The 20,392-nt window shown below is 45.4% G+C and overlaps 1 protein-coding gene across 1 annotated transcript in view; it reads left to right on the forward strand.

The window, feature by feature from the left end:
- Irak2 (interleukin 1 receptor associated kinase 2) overlaps positions 1-20,392 on the forward strand; it is a 55,704-nt gene that overhangs the window by 23,021 nt on the left and 12,291 nt on the right. The window contains exons 3-9 of the mRNA XM_026383120.2: positions 4,084-4,227; positions 8,910-9,016; positions 11,113-11,307; positions 11,390-11,454; positions 15,469-15,583; positions 17,297-17,406; positions 19,265-19,460. Of these exons, the coding sequence (XP_026238905.2) occupies positions 4,084-4,227; positions 8,910-9,016; positions 11,113-11,307; positions 11,390-11,454; positions 15,469-15,583; positions 17,297-17,406; positions 19,265-19,460 (932 nt within the window). The remainder of the gene's footprint in view (positions 1-4,083; positions 4,228-8,909; positions 9,017-11,112; positions 11,308-11,389; positions 11,455-15,468; positions 15,584-17,296; positions 17,407-19,264; positions 19,461-20,392) is intronic.

Below are 20,392 nucleotides of genomic sequence, written 5' to 3' on the forward strand. Positions count from 1 at the left end.
GGACAATTTAGCAAGACTTGTCTCAAAATAAGAAGGGATGAGGATGTCACTCAGTGTTAGTGTACTTTACTAACATGCATGAGGCCATGGGTTCAATCCCCAGTATTGCCATTAAAAAAAAAAAAAAAAAGACATCCAAATCCAGAGCACACTGAGACAGGGGTTTCAGGAAACCGAAACTTCTCATGAGTCCTGACATTGGCTGTCAGCTGATGTTGGTGCTGGGTGTGACCTTCCAAGTGTGACTGGGTACCTCCTGTGTGGGAGGATGGCTGTCACCCCAAGGGAACCGCCAGGTTTCCTTGAAGGCTGATACCCTGTCCCCGCCCCAACGCCCTTCTGTTACCACTGTTTACCACGAGTCCTTGCTTCCCTGAATGCTGAAGTATAACACCAGAGAAGCGTGCCGAGGCAGGTGGAGAGTGGAAAGTGGAAGCTTTATTAAAGGATAGCAGAAAAGACTCCTCCCTGGAGGAAGAAGGGAACCTGAAAGTCAGAATTCGTGTAAAGGGGAGGTCTTCCCTATTTTATATCTGAGGTCTTCTTTTGTCCTCCCACATCTACCTTTTGTTTCCCTCTATCTTGCAGTGATGGGGGATGCAGGTGGGAAGGCCAAAAGTTGGGATATGGGTGGACTGATGGGGCAGGGAGGAGTAATCTGGGCATTGGAAGGGCCTGGGGTGGTTTGATTGGCACCTCCCTGTTTGCTGGGAGTTACTTCATTAACAGTTCTTTAGGATGGGTCCGGGCCTTGGGGACATTAAGATTTCAATTTCTCCAGGTGTTGTTCTGGTTTCTTGGACTCCATTCTCCACATTAGACCCAATTTACCTATCGACACTAACTACTTATCTTTAAATCTGGCATCACTTCCGTGTGATCCAGAGTGCCACTGTGTGTCACTGAGGAAAGAAAAAAAGAGACAGAAGAGCTGGACTCTCCCTAGGATGAAAACAGAGAAAGGAGCTTCCTATATTCCACATGGTTGGAGCCCTCAGGGGTCACCAAATGGGCTGGTGGTTTTGATGTTCCTACCAACTATGACTTGACAAAGGCAAAGATTTGTACTGAACAAAGATGTCATCAGGGGGTGGGGCACTGATGATAAGTGAGGCCAGATGGCCTCCTTCCCCCAGTGGAAACTAAGGCCATACAGACAGGGCCAGGTGCCTCATCTGCTGTGGCCAGGGCTGTGTACAGTGCAGATGGGACCCTTGGGGATTGTCACACACTGTGGGCCTGGCCTCCCACTGTTGGGGACCCTTCCCCAGCCAGCACGAGGGAGCCACTTCTGCCCTTGGGCTTCACACATGAGGTAACAAGGATGCCACCAATGTGGTGATTGGAAGAACATGGCATTTCCACCCGACATGGTTCTGTGGAAGGAAGGTGATAGGAGAGAGGCAGTGTCCCTGGCCAGAGAGCCTAGGCTGGGGAATAAGATGCCTTGGAATGGCATGAAGTGGCCCTTCCTCCACACCCTGGGAGCGGGCAGCTCTGTCCCAAACCTGTTCTTGAGTCACTGTTCTCTTGTAATTGTTCTAATTGTTCTTTGCTGTTTTTGTGTACCATGACCCATTGTTCCCTTCCTGCCTGCGCCTGCTGAAGGCAGGACACCATGGGGCCAGGTGGCTGCCGGGAAGGAGCTGCTGCTAGAGTCCCTCTGCAATGTGAGAGGACCCTGGGGGGAGGGATGACATCCTCTTGGGGAGGTGCCTTCCTGACTCAGGCCCTGCTCCTCTCTGCATCCGTCCATCCATCCATCCGGGTCTGGTCTCATAACTTCCATGAGTCTGTTTCCTTACCTCAGACTTCCAGGGTGTTAGGGGAGGGAGGGTACTTGGAGTGAGAAATAGAACATCCTTGGGGGGGTAAAAGCACAAGTTAGTCAGTCGAATCAGTGGAGGGCTGGCGCATGGGCTCACACGCTTAGGAACTGGGCCAGCGGTGTCCCCAAGGCAGGCTGCTCACTAGGGTGTAGAAGATCCATCCTAGTCATTATTTGAACTCACTTGCTCACTCATTTTTTTTTTCTTAGCAAGTATTCTTTACTTTGCAAATAATGAATGATCATTGTTGAAAAATTCCTCTGATATGAATAAACCAAAACCAAAAAATACACAATATAAAATCCCTGCCACTCTCTCCACCCAGAAATAATCACTGTCACAAATATTTTGATGTATATTCTTCAGGTTCCTTTTCTCCTCCTCTCTTTTATATATCTGTTTATTTATTTTTATTACTGGGATTGAACCCAGGGCCTTGCATATGCTAGACAAGTGTTCTACCAGTGAATCACATCCCCAGCCCTTTTTATTTGTTTATTTTTATTTTTAGGCAGGGTCTTTCTGAGTTGTGGAGGCTGGCCTCTCACTTATAATCCTGCTGCCTCAGCCTCCCAAGTGGCTGGGATGACAGATGTGCACTACCATGCCTACTCCTTTTCTCTTTATATATATAGACTTCTTCTATACTTTTACACGTATTTTACAACAAGCTGTTAACATATGATATATGCTCTTCTGTTACTTACTCTTTTTATTCAACAGTATGTTCTTAGCATCTTTTCATGTCAATGGATAAAGTCAAACATCTTTTAACTTATTTTTATCCTTATTCCAGAGTTCAGTTAACTATAAGCCCATATGCCAAATCTGGCCTGCCTTTTGTTTGTATAAATAAAGTTATATTGGAACACTGATGAATTTACATAGTGTCCCTGGTTGCTCTTGTTGCTATGATGGCAGAAGAAACCATTGGAGGCCCACAGAGTTTCTAGTATGTTCTGGCTGGTGCTTGTCAGCTCTTGCCCTATGTCTTGTAACTGATCTGCTGGGTTTCCTTCCTATCTCTGTGACTCACAGCACCTTTGGGGTTTCTCAAATCCATGTCAATGGGAAGTGATTGCTCTTGAGGAGCAGAGGACTTCTGCAGCCAGCCCAGCCTGCCTCTGGCTGTATAATTGTGGGCAAATCACTGACCTGCCCAGGCCTCAGTTTCCCCATATTTAACAAGGATGAGACACAAAGATGTAAGGATTTAACTTCTCTGACACTGGGCCTGGACCTGACTTGGTGGGTCCTCTGTTGTCCTGCTGAGTAGCATGTCTACAAACTGGGGAAGGGTACTTGTGTTGCATGGCTTATGGAGGGAACCTGTAGGACAGCAAGAACTTTTATGCCTCTGAGTGTAAGGAGCAACTTAGAGGGACAGGTTTTTATTTTTTATTTTATTTTATTTTATTTTAGAGCTGGGCTGGAACCTAGGGCCTTGTGCATGCTAGGCAAGTGCTCCACCACTGAGCTGCATCCCCAGCCTGGGAATCGGTATCTTTCTTTCTTTCTTTCTTTTTTTTTTTTTTAAGAGAGAGAGAGAGAGAGAGAGAGAGAGAGAGAGAGAGAGAATGAATCTTAATATTTATTTTTTAGTTCTTGGTGGACACAACATCTTTGTTTTTTGTATGTGGTGCTGAGGATTGAACCCAGTGCCTCACACATGCCAGGTGAGCGTTCTACCACTTGAGCCATATCCCCAACCCTGGATATCTTTTTTGTTTGTTCATTTTTTTAGTTGCAGATGGACACAATGCCTTTATTTTATTTATTTATTTTTATGTGGTGCTGAGGATTGAACCCAGTGCCTCACACATGTTAGGCAAACGCTCTACCACTGAGCTACAACTGCAGCCCTGGGATTGGGTATCTTTAACTTGCTCATATGCTCACGGGAAATGGATGGTGTTTAAAGCCCTTTCACACTTGTGTTCTCATTTCCTTCTTACATCAGTCCTGCAAGGGAGGCAAGTGGATGTTATTATTATCAAGATCAGGTAAGGAAACAGAGGCTCAGAGATGGAAAGTCACATGTCTGAGGTTACACAGCTGTGTAACACAGAATGTCAGAGCTGGCGCATTACCAGGCATCATGGTGCATAGACTTGATCCAGAGAGAGAAAGACCCTTCGTCCCAGGCACTCTGTGAATCTAGGGCACAGCCAAGTCTGTTACTTCCAGGCCAGGCCTCTCCATGGCTACCCTATGCCAGGAAATGATAATGACCTTCTTTCCATCTTGTTTTCAGGGAAACCAGTTCCTGAAACCAGACCTTCTTTCCCAGCCTCCCCAGAGGTGGTGAAGCCAGGACCTGTAGCAGCCTTTGGGAGAAACACCCAGGATGAGCAGGAAAGGGGGCAACCCTTGAGGCCCACTGCCTTCCCAGGTCCAGGTATCTTCAATTTAATTTGATTTTTTTAACTTACAGCAAAAATGTTTAAGGAAACGAGGATGTATCTAGAAGGACAATCAACTTAGGATATCAGATCAGAACTTTAGGGGTGGGGGATAGAAAAATGACAGACCTTCACAGTGATAAAGTACAGTTAATGATGTCATAGATATGTGCATATTCATGGAGACATGTCCACATATAGTGAGTTAAAAGTGGGAAAAAAAAACCCCATGCCTGTAAGCCCAGCAAGTCAGAACCCAAACAGGAGGATCACTAGTCCAAAGACAGCCTCAGCAAGTTAGCGAAACCCTGTCTCAAAATATAAAGGGCTGGGGATGTGACTCAGTGGCTAAGTCCCTCTGAGTTTAATCCCTGGTACCAAAAAAAAAAGCAAAAAAAAAAAAAAAAAAAAAAGTGAAAAAACCCCATAGTTCAAGCACTTGGGAGGATTGAGGCTGAAAGATCGCCTGAGTCCAGGAGTTCCAAATAAGCCTGAGCAACATAGGGAGACTCTATCTTAACAAAAACCAAAATCCAAAAACAAGCAAAAACAAAAAAGTAAAATAAATTGGTAACAAACAAAAATATACATATGAACTGGTAGTGTAACTCAGTGGTAAAGCATGTGCTTAGCATATGTGAAGCCTTGAGTTTTATCCCTAGTACCTAAATAAATAAATAAATAATCCAAAAGGACATATAGAATTTGTTACCTTCTTAATATGTGGTGCTGGGGATGGAACCCAGGGCCTTACACAGGCTAGGCAGGCACTCTACCACTGAACTACATCTCAGCTCTCATTTATTATCATCTTTGTCAAAAGCAAAAAATTACTCAGTAATTAAGGACCTTTAATCCTTAGCCAAGTATATGAGTTAGGTATTATTCTTATCTCCACTTCACCAATGAGGCTACTGAAGAACAGAGAGGTCACACAGTGTAGCCAAGGTCAGGGGTTACCATGTTTTACTGGTGCCTTCCCAGACGCTGGCATAGGTCAGGCCTGCTTGGGGACTCTGAGCTGGGTGCCTGACCCCATCTCTGTCCAGAGCCCAGCATTCACAGCCCAGCCATGGAGAGAAGAGGGTGCCCTCCCCGACACCTCCTCTCTGTCAGTCACAGTTCTACGCCTTTGTCCTGAGGGACCTGAGATAGAAGGAGAGTGACCCCTTCAAGGGCACATGAGTAGGAAGAGGTGTCTGGGTCAAGGGATCTGGTTGCATAAGTCCCTAAGTACTGCACATGCTGCTATCCTAGAGCCTGGCAGACCACTTCAGATTCATCTCCTTCCCCTGTGTCCAGACAAGGGCTGAGGGACAGTTTGCCAGATGAGTGGATGTCTTAGTTGATGGATGGCTTCCCAGGAGAAACCTATAGTTGGCTTCTTGGTCTCCCTCTTGCCCCTGTAGCTGAGTCTCACCTCCTCTCTCTTGTGACCTTCTGAGTGGAAGCCAGAGATCCCAAATCCATGAAATTTGTTTACTGACACAGTTTCCAGAGGCCAAGGAACGCACTGGCCAAGAGGAGCAGGTCTTTGGCATGAGGCAGACCTGTATTTGAATCCCATGGCTGTCACTTTCTAGCAGGGAGAATGACTCAGCCTTCCTGTACTTTCAGTTTCTTCATCTATAAAAATAACAGAACCCATTCCATATTGTTGGAAGGATCATACACTTCAGTGTTGCCAGGTTGGTAGTGCTCACTGAATGTTAGCAGACACTAGGAACATTCCAGACACCCCAGCTAGGTTGAGTCTGGATAATTTCCTGTTGCTAAATATACATTTTTTAAAAGTACTCCAGATGTGGTGGCACCTGTCTGTGTTCCTAGCAACTCAGGAGGCTGAGGCAGGAGGATCACAAATTTGAGGCCAGCCTTAGCAACTGAGCAATACCCTCAGCAACTTAGCAAGACTGTCTCTCAAAATCAAATAAAAAGGGCTGGGGATTTAGTTCAGTGGTATAGCATTTGCCTAGCACCCCACACATACACACACAAAAGAAAAGAAAGAGGAAAAATAAATACAGACTTCTAATCAGTAATTAAAGATAAAAGGAACCGGTCCAATAGCCAGAGTGAAAAATAAGATAGGGGAATTCTAGCTAGGCACCCCTCAGGATGGAGCAGGTAACAGGTGTAGCAGTTCCTTCCAGGACTCATTATCCCGGTTACTATAAAAACAAGCGTCGCCTTGTCACCTTTGCCACCAGTCTTTGCACTGTTTACTTTCTTGCATGGCCCGGGGAGCAGGTGTGCCTGGCAGTTCCAGATGATCACTGCAGTGTGAGACAGGAAGTTGATGGTCTGTTTGCCCAAACTAAAAATAAGAGAGTAATCATTTACAGCGTCATATCAGGGCCTGCTCTGCCTTAGGAAAACCCTAAGATTTTACATCAGAACAGCCACATGGGGATCAGCACAGGGGCCACACCTACTTTACTTAGAGTCACAGGAGATGAACCTGCATTCCATCTAGAAAAGCAGGTATTCTACAAAGAGTTCTGAAATAAGTGTTTGCTTTTTTGTTGTTATTGTTAACAGTTCTCAAAGGGTTAACTCCCAGTGTTTTGGAGGCACTTATGTAGATAGTGCCTCCCTTGACCTTGCTGGATAAAGGAGGCATGGAAGTGCATTCTGGCTGCCAGGCCTTCTGAGGTCCTCTGTGAAGTTCACAGAAGAGGCCAGTTGCTTACTAGCTGTGGGACACACCAGCCCTGTTTCCTGACCCACTTGTGGCTGTTCTTGTTGAAGATCTTCAACATACATACATACATGGAAACCACACAGCAGTCTCACCCATGCCACCCCACAGTACCCATCACCCACAAGTCACCCACGACCCATCTTGCATCATTGGCTATTTTGACCTGTTCTCCTATTTTTCTTTAGATACTCTCTCTCCCCCACCCCCAGTACTGGAGATTGAACCCAGGGATACTCTACTACTGAACCACCCCCAGCTTTTTTGATTTTTATTTTGAGACAGGGTCTTGCTAAGTTTCCCAGGCTGGCCTCCACCTTGCCAGCCACCTGACTCAGCCTCTGAGTCACTGGGATTATAGGTGTGCCACCACCTTACCTGGCTTAAAACATTTTCTCATACAGGAAATTCCATACACTTACAAAAGCAGAGTTTAATGATCTTTCCTGTCCCAATCAGCTTGCTCAGTAGTGATCAAACAATGATGAAATTCTGATTACAGTTGTCCCTTAGTTACCCATGGGCTTGGTTTCAGGACTTCCATGGCTGCCAGATTGTGGACACTCTAGTCCCTTAATTACAATGTTGTTTGCAGATAACCTGTGCATGTATTCCTGTCTATTTTCAGTTGTCTCTAAATTTCTTGTAATACCCAATACAATGTAAGTGTTGTATAGTTGTCAGACTATTGTTTAGGAAATAATGACAAGAAAAAAATCTGTCTGTGTTCGGCACAGAGACTGTCTGTTAAGCCTATTTTCCATCTGAGCTTGGTAGACTGCATTGGTGCAGAACCCATAGCCCGATGCACTTTGAACCAGACCCTCAATGGCAGGAGAATCCCTCTCTTCCTCTTCTCTCTGCTCTTTGGACATATAGTGGGAGTTTTTGAAGATTGTTATTGCGGGTGCTGGAAGTCTAGCTCAGTGGTAGAGTGTGCGCTTAGCATATGCGAGACCCTGGGTTCCATCCCCAGTTCTGTCTCTTCTACCATAGTCACCCTGAGCATGGGGAGCTAAGACTAAGTCCCAGCGCACCTTACCCAACTCATCCATTGTGCTATATATCCAAGCCCCATTCCCTTTTACCAGAACCACGGGGACAGATGCAGCCTCTCTCCTGGCTAGTAGCCTTCCTGGCATGGGATAGACCTTAATGATCCACCCAAGTCAAGAGATGAATAACACACGTGAAGCGTTTAAAAAGAGGGCCTGGTGGATCTGCTGTGCTGGGCCCTCCCGCTGCCCTGCCTCTGCATGGCGGATCCACTGCCTCAGTCCCTCCCACCCCACATCCACTTAGCAAAAAAGTTTCCCCACGGGGTGATGGCAGCAGCCTGGGAGACTGAGGCAGGAGAATCACAAGTTTGAGGCCCAATCTGGGCAACTAGTGGGACTCTGAAAATTGTTGTTTTGGGGGCTGGGGGGTAGTAGTAGAGCACCCCTAGGTTCATTCCAGCAACCCCTGCCAACCTGTTAAAAAAAAAAGTTTCCCATCTTTCAAGGCCAGGTCTAATGCTCCTTCCTCCCTGAAGTCCTCCCTTTTCCCAGCCCACTATGGTCTCTTCGACCTCTGACCATCATGGGCTTTGACCTCAGAGGTTGCTCACTGCCTCGTGAGCTGCTGTGGAGGCTTCTAGAAGGCACGCTTGGTAGCTGGTTGGGCTGAGTGGGTGGTGGCACAGGGCAGGGGGAATCCTGGCTCTACCACACACCAGCTGTGTGGTCTTGGGTGTGGCCCCACCTCTAGTGCTTCCACATCTCCGTCTGTCAAGTAGAAGGGTAAACAGCACCTGTGTTGTCACATAGCTTAAATGAGGTGATGCCCACCTGAGGAGTGTGTGGCCTGGTGTGTGGTGAGTGGCAGGAAGTGGCAGCACTGAGAAAGTGCCAGTCTTGGTCTGGGGACTAGATGGGAGCCCACCCCTCAGCTCCTCCCCTTCTAGGCAAGTCCTGACCCTAAGTGCTTCCTTTCCAGGGTCCGCTCCAGCCAGAGACCAGCACCAGGCCTCTCTCCCGCTTTCTTCTAAGGAGGTTGTGCTTCATTCCTCAAGACCTCACCTCCCCACCTCACTGGATTCAAAGGTAAATCCCCACCCTCCTTCTACCCCTTTCTGCACTGCCCAGCTCACGGAGCCTCTCATTTCTTCATCCTGAGACCAGTTTGAAGGTGGGGAAGAGAAGGGAGACCCATGAAATTACTCGAGCCCTCTATGACTACAGGCATAGGCAGGCAACAAAATCTGCAGGGGTGGAGATGAGTGCACTTCACGGAGTGCATTTTTCTTTTCTTTTCTCTTTGTGAGTTGCTGGGGATGGATCTCAGCGCCTCACACATACCGGGTAAGCGCTGTGCCACTGAGTTACCCTCCAACCTACATACATGCTTTTCATGGATTTCCCCATTATTTATGTTTAAATGAGAGATGAGCTGATTATTGACCTCCTTCCTCCCCAAATGTGTGGACACGGTGGTCATTTGCTTATAAACCCCCTCCCCTACCTTTTTTCAACTCACTTGTTCTGGGTTGAATAACTCAGTCTGAGTTAGCCTGTATTTTGAGTGATTTGGGTTTTAGGATGCACTAACTTGGGTGGGTCTTCAGTACTTTTGCCTTTATGGGCCCCTTCCTTTGCTAATAGAAACAAAACAACAACAACAACAACAACAACAACAACAACAAAAAAAACCAAAAACCAGAATTGTCTTTTCTGACAACATTAATATTCATATAAATATTAATCCACATTGGATTAAAATGAAAACCCTCGGCTGGGAGTGGGTGCAGTGGTAGAGTGCATTCTCAGAGCACATGAGGCTCTGGATTCCGTCTCAGCACTGCAGAACAAAACAAAATCAAACAATTTTTTTGATTCTAAAAATACATTTATCTTCTTCTAATTTTAAAAGAAACTAACATGTTATCATGGTCCTTAAAAGTATTACAGGTTCAGTGTCTTGGATAGAAGGCAGCTGCGTGGATCTGATTAATGAACTTCCGCCATAAAGAACTCTTTCAAGGGGGCTGGGGTTGTGGCTCAGCGGTAGAGCGCTCGTCTAGCATGTGTGAGGTGCTGGGTTCAATCCTCAGCACCACATTAAAAAAATAAATAAAATAAAGGTACTATGTCCAACTACAGCTTAAAAAAATGTTAAAAAAATTTAAAAAAGAACTCTTTCAAGCAGGGATTTTCATTTTTAAAAATGTTTTTAACCCTGGTGTGGTAGTGCATGCCCATAATCCTAAAGATTCAGGAGGCTGAGGCAGAAGGATTACAACTTTGAGGCCAGGCTCAACAACTTAGCAAGGCCCTGTCTCAAAATAAAAAATGAAGAGAGGCTGAGGGTATAGCTCAGTGGTTTAGCAGTAAAGTGTGCCTGGGTTTGGTCTGTAATACCCTCCCCTCCACCAAAAAAAAAAAAAAAAAAAAAATGATGGTCTAATCCCATAGAAGAATGATCATGGTATAATATCAAGAGGAAAATAACCAGAAATCCAAGCTGTATATGTGTGCAGCATAGGCCTGTTTTTGCTCAATAAATCCTGATGTAGCTCACTGGCAGGAAATACACTGAATTTTAATAGCAATTAAATGGATAATGGGATTATGGAGAATATTGTGTCCCTAATTTTCTAAAACTGTTAATAAGAGCACATATAACTTTGCCAAATTTCAATTTGTATGTATCCCTTTTTAAAAAGGGAAGGTGCTGAAGGAGAGCATCTTTTTATAGGGTTCCATGTGCACCAAGACTCCGAGACTGTAGAGAATTATGCTTGGTTTTATGAATCCATTCCCCACTTCCAGAAGTCTGGAGGCCCAGCATCCTGCTGTGTACAGGACTGAGGGCACCAAGTGTGGCAGTTGACCGCATGTGTGACCTCACTTCATTTATTTGACTCCCTAGACACCAATACCTTAGTGAATCTTCAAAATGGCCTTCCGGGGTACTATTGTTATATTTGCCAGTGGGGAAATTGAGGGGTTGAGTAATTCATTCAAGGTCACAGAGGTACAGCTGGGATCTGAGCTCGGGCCCATCAGTGTCCTTTCTACCACTTCATACTGAATAAGATGATCAGCTCTATTCCCTCAGCTCTGGTTTCCAGGGATCTTGGAGGTAGCAGGGGAAGCAAGCTTCCACAGTAATCTCAGTCTCTCTCTCTCTCAATTCTTAGGACTTCAGTACCTCCGTTCCACAGCAAGAAAAGTGCTTGAACATGACTGAAGAAAACCTTTTCTGGAGTGAGGCAGAAGTGATCCAGGCAACAGGTGACTTTGATCAAAGCCACAGAATCAGCGAAGGCACCTTTGCTGATGTCTACAGAGGGCAAAGGCACGGGATGCCCTTAGCCTTCAAGAAGCTCAGAGAGGTGAGCCTGGTGGGTTTCTAGAGAGGGGTGGAGGCTACACAAGAGAGGCTGGGTTTTCATGTTCCAGTGTCTTTCTCCACAGACAGCCTGCTCAAGTCCAGGGTCAGTGGAGAGGTACTTCCAGGCAGAGGTGCAGCTTTGTCTTAGGTAAGTTCCCCTTTGGAAAATGCTTTGTCCAATTATGATAACAGATAGCCCCTCTATGGTGCTTTCTATGTGCTAGGGGGGTGTGAAGTGCTCTGTGTTGTCTCTCTTCCTCTTCTTATAAAGCCACTAATGCTGTCTTAGGGGCCCCACCCTCATGACCCCATCTAATCCTAATTACCTCTCAAAGGGCCCACCTTCAAATACCATTAACATGTTGAATTTGGAGATTAAGTTTCAAACACATGAACTCTGGGGGGCATATTTAAATCAGCATATAAACTCATTCAGTCTTCACAAGAATACTATAACATAGCTACTGTTATCACTTTGTTTTACAGATGGGTGAGTGGAGGCACAGAGAGGTTAAGTGTCTGGTCCAAAATCACAAAGCTAGTAAGTGGTAGAGCCACTTACTGATGAACCTACATGGTCTGTGTCCAGAATCCATGCTTTTCCCATGTAGCAAGTATGTGCATAGGTTAGAGTTATAAAGGAAACCTGGCTCATTCCATCCCCTGCTTTCCATGTGGGAAGAAATATGTTTCTGTCCCATGCTTTGATATAGGCAGAGACTTATGAATTGCAACTCTAATGGTGAATCCACTTTAAAATTGTAGCCCACTAGAATTGGGGTTGGCAAATGCAGACCCACAGGCTAAATCTGGCCCCACTTATGTTTGTACAGCCTGAGAGCTAAGAATCGTTTTTACATTTTTAATTGGTTGGGAAAAAAGTACTCCATGACACAAGAATATTATATAAAATTCAAATTTTGGTGCCTATAATAAAGTTGCATTGGGAACATATCCATAATTACTCATTTCTAGATTATCTGTACCTACTTTTGTGCTACGGGGTATGGTTGAGTAGTTGGAACAGAGACTGTATGGCCTACAGAGTCTAACCTATTTACTAAGCAGTCCTTTACTGGAAAAGTCTGCTGAGGGGTTGGGAATATAGCTCAGTGGTAGTGCACATGCTTAGTAAGTGTGAGAATGGGAAAAAAAAGACGGTTTACTGAACCCCAGGGTAGAGTAATAAAGGCCTTCAAAAGTTATTTTCAGCTGGGTGCAGTGGTACATGCATATAACCCCAGCTACTTGGGAGATCGAGGCAGGAGGATTGCAAGTTTGAGTTCAGCCTCAGCAATTTAGTGAGATTGTCTCAACATAAAGAATAAAAAGGGCTAGAGATGTAGCTTATAGTGGTAGAGCATCCTGGGTTTAATCACCAGTCCCACAAAAACAGAAGTTATTTTTAAATTTGCTCATTTTACAAATTGATAAATTCACACCAGAGAAGTGGGCCTTCCAATTCCAGAGCTGGGTGGGGACTGGGAAAGCTTTTTCACAGTCCTGGGAACTTTGTCCTGACTCTCCCTTCATGGACACATATTGACCACCTATTGAATGCTGGCCACATGATGCATGATTATTATGGAATAATGCATGATTACTAGGGAGTATTTTAAGAAATATAACTTTGAGTACTGGGTGTGTAGCTCCATGGTGGAGCCAGCATGCATGAGCCCCTCCCTAGGTTCTATCCTCAGCACTGGGAAAAAATTATTATAAATAAGAAAATATATGAGCTGGGATTGTGGCTCAGCAGAAGAGCGCTTGCCTAGCAATGGCAGAATCCAGGTTTGATCCTCAGTACCACATAAAAATAAAGGAAATGTGTTGTGTCCATCTACATCTAAAAAATAAATATTTTTAAAAAATATTTAAAGTACCATAGCAGTGTGTATTAATATTTTATTTTGTGTGTGATACAGGGGATTGAACCCAGGGAGGGTATAGTATAGCTATACTACTGAGCTACATCCTCAGCTCTTTTCATTTTTGAGTCAGGGTCTTGATACATTGCTCAGAGTGGCCTTCAACTTATGATTCTCCTGCCTTAGCCTTCTTCTTCTTCTTCTTTTTTTTTTGGTACCGAGGATTGAACTCAGGCACTTGACCACTGAGCTACATCCTCAGCCCTACTTTGTATCTTATTTAGATACAGGGTCTCACCAGATTGTTTAGCACCTTGCTTTTGCTGAGGCTGGTTTTGAACTCGTGATCCTCCTGCCTCAGCCTCCCAAACCACTGGGATTACAGGTGTACGCCACCATGCCCAGCCTGCCTTAGCCTTCTAAGTAGCTGGAATACAGGTGTGTACCACTGCGCCCAACATTTTTTTTCTTTTTGCAATGCCTTGAACTTACTAGGCAGGTTCTGTATTACTGAGTTACACCCCCAGGCTTTCTAAAATTTGTATTTTGAGAGAGGATCTTGCTACGTTGCCTAAATTGACCTCAAAGTTGCGATCTTCTTGCCTCAGTGTCCCAGGTCACTGGGATTACCGGCAGGTGCTGCTGTGCCTGGCATTATTTTGATATATTTTCTTTCATTCTTTTTCTTTTTATTGATGGATATAAGTGTACACAGTGCACATCTCCATCAGTGCAAAAGGCTGCCAGTGCCTTGCCAGGGGGTCCCTTTTCCTGCCCACAAGGTTATAAACCACCACAGAAAATAAGTCAGAAAAAATTAGTGAAGAACAAAAGATACAGAGTCAGAAATAGTTTTGAAGCAGAGCACCTGATAGATCCAGCCCACACAGGAGTTGGAGCTGGACAATTAGAAAATGGCTCCTGTGGTTTATTTAAGGGTGTACATCAAAGCAGGGATAGGTTTCAGGGATGGAGTCTTGCTTCTGATGTTTTGCAGTCAACAGGTTGATTGTCATCTTGGCAGGTCAAACCCATCTCTGAGAGGCTGTGCTACTACAGCAGGTCATCCCATCTCTGGTACTGTGGGGGACCAGGCAGAGCTGAATAGGGCTCACGTGAGTTTGGACGGTTACAGCCAGAGGAAATTTCCACTGGAAGAGTTCCCAGACACCAGATTCTCCTATTCATTGGCTGCAATGCCGATTTTTGGTTCACACATAGTGCACGGATGGCTCTTGACACACACACACACATACACACACATATATACACACTTTATTAAAACTGGAAACATAATTCTGCTTCCACTTTGACTTAGAGCCTGGGTAGAGTTGGCAGTCGCTCCGTCATTCATTGATTGAAATAATGGAGCCATCCATCCCTTTCCTAGGCTCCAGGACATGCAGACCTGAAGCAGTCGGTCCCTGCCTTGGAGAAGTTAATGGTCCAATGGGGGACTGGCCTGTAAATAACTAATAAGCATGACGAGTGTGGATAGGAAGTAGAGGGGGATAAAGAGATCAGGCAGAAGGTGGATGGAAGCAGAGAGGCAATGGGATGGGATGGGGGTGACCAAGGCCAAGGAGAGGGAAACGAAGGGGCATTTAGAAAGCTGTCTATGTGACAAATAGTGACTCATTAGATGGGGGAGGTAAGGAAGCGTCCAGGAAGCTGGATAGGTGGTGTGCCCATTGCAGATATAATAAATACAGATGGAGAAGCAGGTTTGGTACTTGCTGAGCCTAAGATGACATTGACTTGAGTATCAGGATACAGTTAGACATTCAGGTGTGGAGCTGAGGATGGGGCTAGGAGTCAAGGGGTTTGGGATTGTTTCTAATAGCAACAGGAGGCACTTAAAGCCAGCTGAGGAGCTCAGCTGCAGGAGACCCTTATTTCAGAGGAAGGCAAAAGAGAAGGGTCTTAGTAAAAAAAAGTCTAAGAGTGGCCAGAAAGGAAGGAGGTGATCCTGGAGGGAATGGTGACTGAGACCCAGTAGGAAAGGATGGCGGGGAAGACCTCCAATCCCAGAGTCATACTGTCATGGAGCTGGGTCCTGGCTTCACTGCTTACTGGCTGTGGCCTTGGGCAAGTTCCCTAATCTCAAGGCTTCTGTTCCTGGAAATGGGTTGGTAAAGGTGTCACACTGCAGGGAAGTGCAGCAGGGTGAGGTCATTAGGGGTTGGAGTGTGTGGCACCTTTGAGGTTGCCATGGCCTTGTGGGTGGAGAGGGTGGAAGTCTTTGGCTCTTCTTGTTGTCTGAATTGTCACTGTGCACTGATGTCTGATTTCAGATGTTGCCACCCCAACATCTTACCTCTGCTGGGCTATTGCTCCGGAAAACAGTTTCACAGTCTGATTTACCCCTACATGACAAATGGTTCTCTACAGGACAGACTCCAGAGTCAGGTAAGGGACTGGGTCATAATCAGAGAACAGGAACAGGAAGCACCCAGTTAGGGAATCAAGGTAAAGGACTTATTGGAGGGCAGAGGGGAGAAGGCCACTCGGGGAGGACCAGGGATGGCTTTGAGAAGAGAAGATGGATCAAGGGAGATAAGATCTGAGTAAATGTCTTCAGGAAAAACCTATGCAAAAATTATTTGACAAGAGGCATGTCATTCAAGTCAAGAGCAAGCCAGAGGTATGCCATAGTACTAATTAGGTTCATCATTGTTCTGGAGGTAGTAGCCAATGCAGCAGGATAAGAAAAATAATTAAGAAGAAAGAGTATAGAAAAGTGGAGGTGAATTTTTATTACAAATGTTAGTCCAATATATACCTTTTTGCTTATGTATTATTAATGGACTGTCCCTGAAAAGATATGTAAGGAACTGGTCAACTGGCTGCCTCTGGGAAGGATAACTAAGTAGCTGGGATACAGAGTGGGAGGAAAACTTACACTATCTTCCCTTTGATACCTTTACCATCATGTGAATGTAATACCTGCTAAAATTTGTAGTTTTTAAAATAGACCTCCTGCTTATAAAATCCTCTGACAGGTTAGAGAGTTCCTCCACAACAAATTGTTGCTTCCCTTGGCAGGGACCAATGAAACCATTAATTGTGGTGTATGGAGGGTCACCAACTGTTCCAAGCTCTCACCATGTGCCAGATACCTTGAGAAGGGCTTTACATGTGTCGTTTCTTTTGGCCTTGCAACAACAAAAGAGGTCCCTCCCCCGTTGTCCAAAAGAGGGGTCTCTGGCACAGGGACAAAGTGACTTTCCCAAAGGAGCACATTTGACAAGGGTATGAGCTGAGCCGTCGATTGGGTTCCTCTGGCTCCAGATTTTGGTGTTTTGAGAAGAAATCTATTAACAGGGGCCATCCAGGCCAGTTGTTGGGGGATATGGGAGCTAAAACAGTGGTTGAAAAATAGGTGGTGGTTTCGCCTGGGAGATTCAGTCTCAGAGCAGAAGTGCCAACGCTTGGGAGTAAGTGAGAGGCTTCAGCCCACCCTGCATTCCTCTCAGAGCACATGAGATGGGCTTAAGGCCTACGAACGAGGCATGCAACACAAGCTCCCTAGCTTCTTTTCCAGGAGGGAAATCTCAAGAGCTGCCCCTGTCATGGTAAAAATGACTGCTGTTTATTGAACACCTACTGTAAGGCAGGCACTATGCTTTACCACCCCTGAATCTTTACATTAGTCCTACTAAAACAGGGATAAATCTTCCCTTTTTTTTTCTTTTACTTTCCTTCCTTCCTCCCTCTCCTTTTCCCTCTGTTTTCTCTGACTCTCTTTCTCCCTCCCTCCTTCTCCCCACCCCTTCCTTCTTTCCTTGCTTTCATTTGAACCCGGGACTTTACACATAGTAGGTGAGCACTCTACCACTGAGTTACACCTCCAGCCTGATGTTTCTATTTTTACCCAAGGAAGCAGCCTCAGAGACATTAAATGTCTTTACCAAAGTCACACAGCTAGTGTGTGTCTGAGGGAATTTACACACAGTTCTGTCTGATGTCAGGGGCCATAGTACCATGTCAGTGAGTCATGTGGCTGAACCCTGTTGTGAGGACAGACATGAAGGACTAGGGGAGAGAGGAGACCAGGACCAGTCCATCAGGACCTTAGGAAGGGGCAGGTGTGACTGTTTCTACACTTTTTCTTTCTTTTAGGGTGACTTGGAGCCCCTCCCCTGGCCCCAGCGTGTCAGCATCTGCTCAGGGCTGCTCTGTGCTGTTGAGCACCTGCATGGCTTGGAGATCATCCATGGCAACATCAAGAGGTGAGAGTTGGGTTGGACTCACCAAGGGCCTGGGCTACAAGGCTGGGCCTAGCACTAGTTCTTGCGTCTCCTTTCTCCCTCTGCATCTCGTCTCTTTGCTTTTCTCTCCCCACCTTCCCTCCCCTAGATATCTTCTTTCTCCTTGTTATGCCCTCAAAATCATTGCTTTTGGGCTGTGCCTTCTGGTTGCTCTCTGTATTCATGCCTGCCTGACTTTATGTTTGTCTTCCTGAGCTGCTGTTTTCCCAGCAAGCCTTCTGCGCCTCAGTGCATTTCACTGTCCACTCAGCAGCCATTGTGGACCCCATTCTTGAGCTTTGGGCCATGTCTGCCAATCCCCCTGGGATTTTGAGCTCCCTGATCTTCTTAGAGACCCGTGCACTGTTGCTTGTGTATCATGGTGATAGCATCTTGTCAGGAGAGCTTCCTGTACTCCAGCTTCTCAGTATCATGTGTCCAAGAATAGAGGTCACAACATGGGTTTCAGCATCCGCGATTTTTAAAAGATTTCTGAAAATCTGATAGAACCAGCTGTGGAATCACAAGACTCACAGTTCCCCAGAGGCTTATCTCCATTTGACACATGCAAATGTGGAAGCCCTTTCCTCTTTTCTCTCCCTTGATTTTCATTTCATTGAATCCACAATTGTATTGTCAAGGAAGGAACTGGAAGGGCTATAGGTCATCACTGGTATGTATACTATCCTGACTCATCAGTGGGCCTTTTTTTATTATTATTATTATCTACACAAGACATTACAGTGATCTTGGCAATTCATACATTTGTATCATTTTTCTAATTGTACAGATTGCAGAATCACACTGGTCATAGAGTCACCTGAGCCTTTGGTTTTTTTCTTTCTTTTTGTAGTACTGGGAATGGAGCCCAGGCCCTTGTGCACACTGGGCAAATGCTGTACCACTAAGCTGCTCCCCAGCCCAGCCTTTTTTTTTAGCTTGTTTCAATTCCTCTCTACACAGATCCTTAGTCCTAGATAATAGTTGACTGGTTGCCAGTTCATCTTCTGTTTCCTCTCTTTATTTCCCCACATTGAGTGAGTATCAATCTCGTGGTTAGTGACGCCATAATCTTCCATTAAAAGATTTTACCCATAATTTACTTAACCCCTCCTAACAGTGAGTATTGGAATTGGTGTCTACATTTGAAGATACACATGTCGCCTATCTTATCTCCCCACTTTCAAAATTCTTTCCCAGAGTTATTTCCCATCAATGAGATAAATGGGTCAAAGAATATTTTTATTGTTTTTTGTAAAATTTTTTATTGCCCGTTTTATTCCTTAGGATCTGGGATGCTGATATTTTGACTTCCATCAGCCATGCAGAGCTGGGGTCAGAACAGCTTTGGAAGGGACCAGGTTGGCGCATTGCATGGGCTTGGCCAGCTGAGCTGATCAGGGTTAACATTTGTGGGGAGCAGGAAGGCTCCACCTCTGTAGCCACATTCCTGGGGCAACAAGACTAATTCTTTTTTTTTTTTTTTAAATTTTTTTTTAGTTGTAGTTGGACACAATACCTTTATTTTATTTATTTATTTTTATGTGGTGCTGAGGATCAAACCCAAGGCCTCATACATGCTGGGCGAATGCTGTACCACTGAGCCACAACCCTAGCCCAAGACTAATTCTTAACTCCATCCCCATTTGTTAGAGGAAGTGGGTTCCCAGTGCCCTGCCTTTGCCTGACTGGTCTGGCTCGTGAGCTCTGTGTTGAGGGTCTTCAGTAACTCCACCACTTCCAGGGGCTGACATTGCCTACCCCTAAGTCGTCTTCCAAAAGAGGGTCCATGGCAAACCTTCCAGCTTAGAATGAGAAGATTCTCTTTGCTTTTCCACAGCTCCAATGTTTTGCTGGACCAAAATTTCACCCCTAAGCTGGCTCATCCAATGGCTCACCTGTGTCCTGTCAACCAAAGGTCAAAATACACCATGATGAAGACCCACCTTTTCCAGGCCTCCGTGGCGTACCTTCCAGAAGATTTCATCAGGGTGGGGCAGCTGACAAAGCGAGTGGACATCTTCAGCTGTGGAATAGTAAGAGCTTCCTTCTTGGCTCAAACTTGGGTCTGTACTCATTTGCCTTCCCAGAGCTGCTTTGTAAGCCCAGGATATAATGGGTTCTGGGGTGGGGGGACATACGTATGTGATCGACTGTATGTGGTTCAAAAAGGCTAAAATATTTCCTCTGTGGCCTGTTAGAAAAATGTTTGCCAACCCTTGAAGTAAAGGCATTCCTGACTGTCTGGATTCTAAAAGGCTATAGATATTATCTCCTGACTTACCTAATTCCACCCAGTCATCCATCAGTTGTTTATTTGTGGGGTTTCCCTCATTTGTTCGTCCACTGTGCAGCCATCTATCCTGTGTCCAACATCCATTTGTCCAATAGCCATTCAGTGCCCATCTACCCAGCCAATCCCTGCCACCACCTCCAACCTTGCCCTTTGTGACCGTGCACCAGGCCCCTGGGGTATAATGTAACTACAACACATTTCCTCCTTCAGGAGCACATGGTCCAAATATAGCAATCCTCAAAATATCTCTCTGTATAACACACCCCAGTTCCTTGAGATCTCTACAGGATCGATGTGTTGTTAGACCAGGATGCAAGAAAAGACCCCTGATTCCAATTAAAATCAAATTAAAGCAAGCTTATTATTTCAACTGGCTGGGCTGCCTCTCCCAACAAAAACCTCGGGAACAAGACTGCCCTGCAACTTTCTTGCAGCCCAGCTTTATAGCCCAGAAAGTTACACAAAGGGGGGTTACAGATAACACAACTCTGAGGAGCATAACACAAAGGCTAGTTTACATTTTTGCTGGCCCCGACATCAGAATTTATGAAGGTCATTAAAGCCTCAGAGAGGGTCGTTATCTGGCCAGGGAAGGTCAAGATTGATGAGGCATCACTAGTTTCAGAGAGGGCTGCTATCTGGTCAGAGAGAACCAGGCATTGGTGAGTTCAA

The sequence above is a fragment of the Urocitellus parryii genome, chromosome 16 (genome assembly GCF_045843805.1).
Source record: "Urocitellus parryii isolate mUroPar1 chromosome 16, mUroPar1.hap1, whole genome shotgun sequence".
NCBI lineage: Eukaryota > Metazoa > Chordata > Mammalia > Rodentia > Sciuridae > Urocitellus > Urocitellus parryii.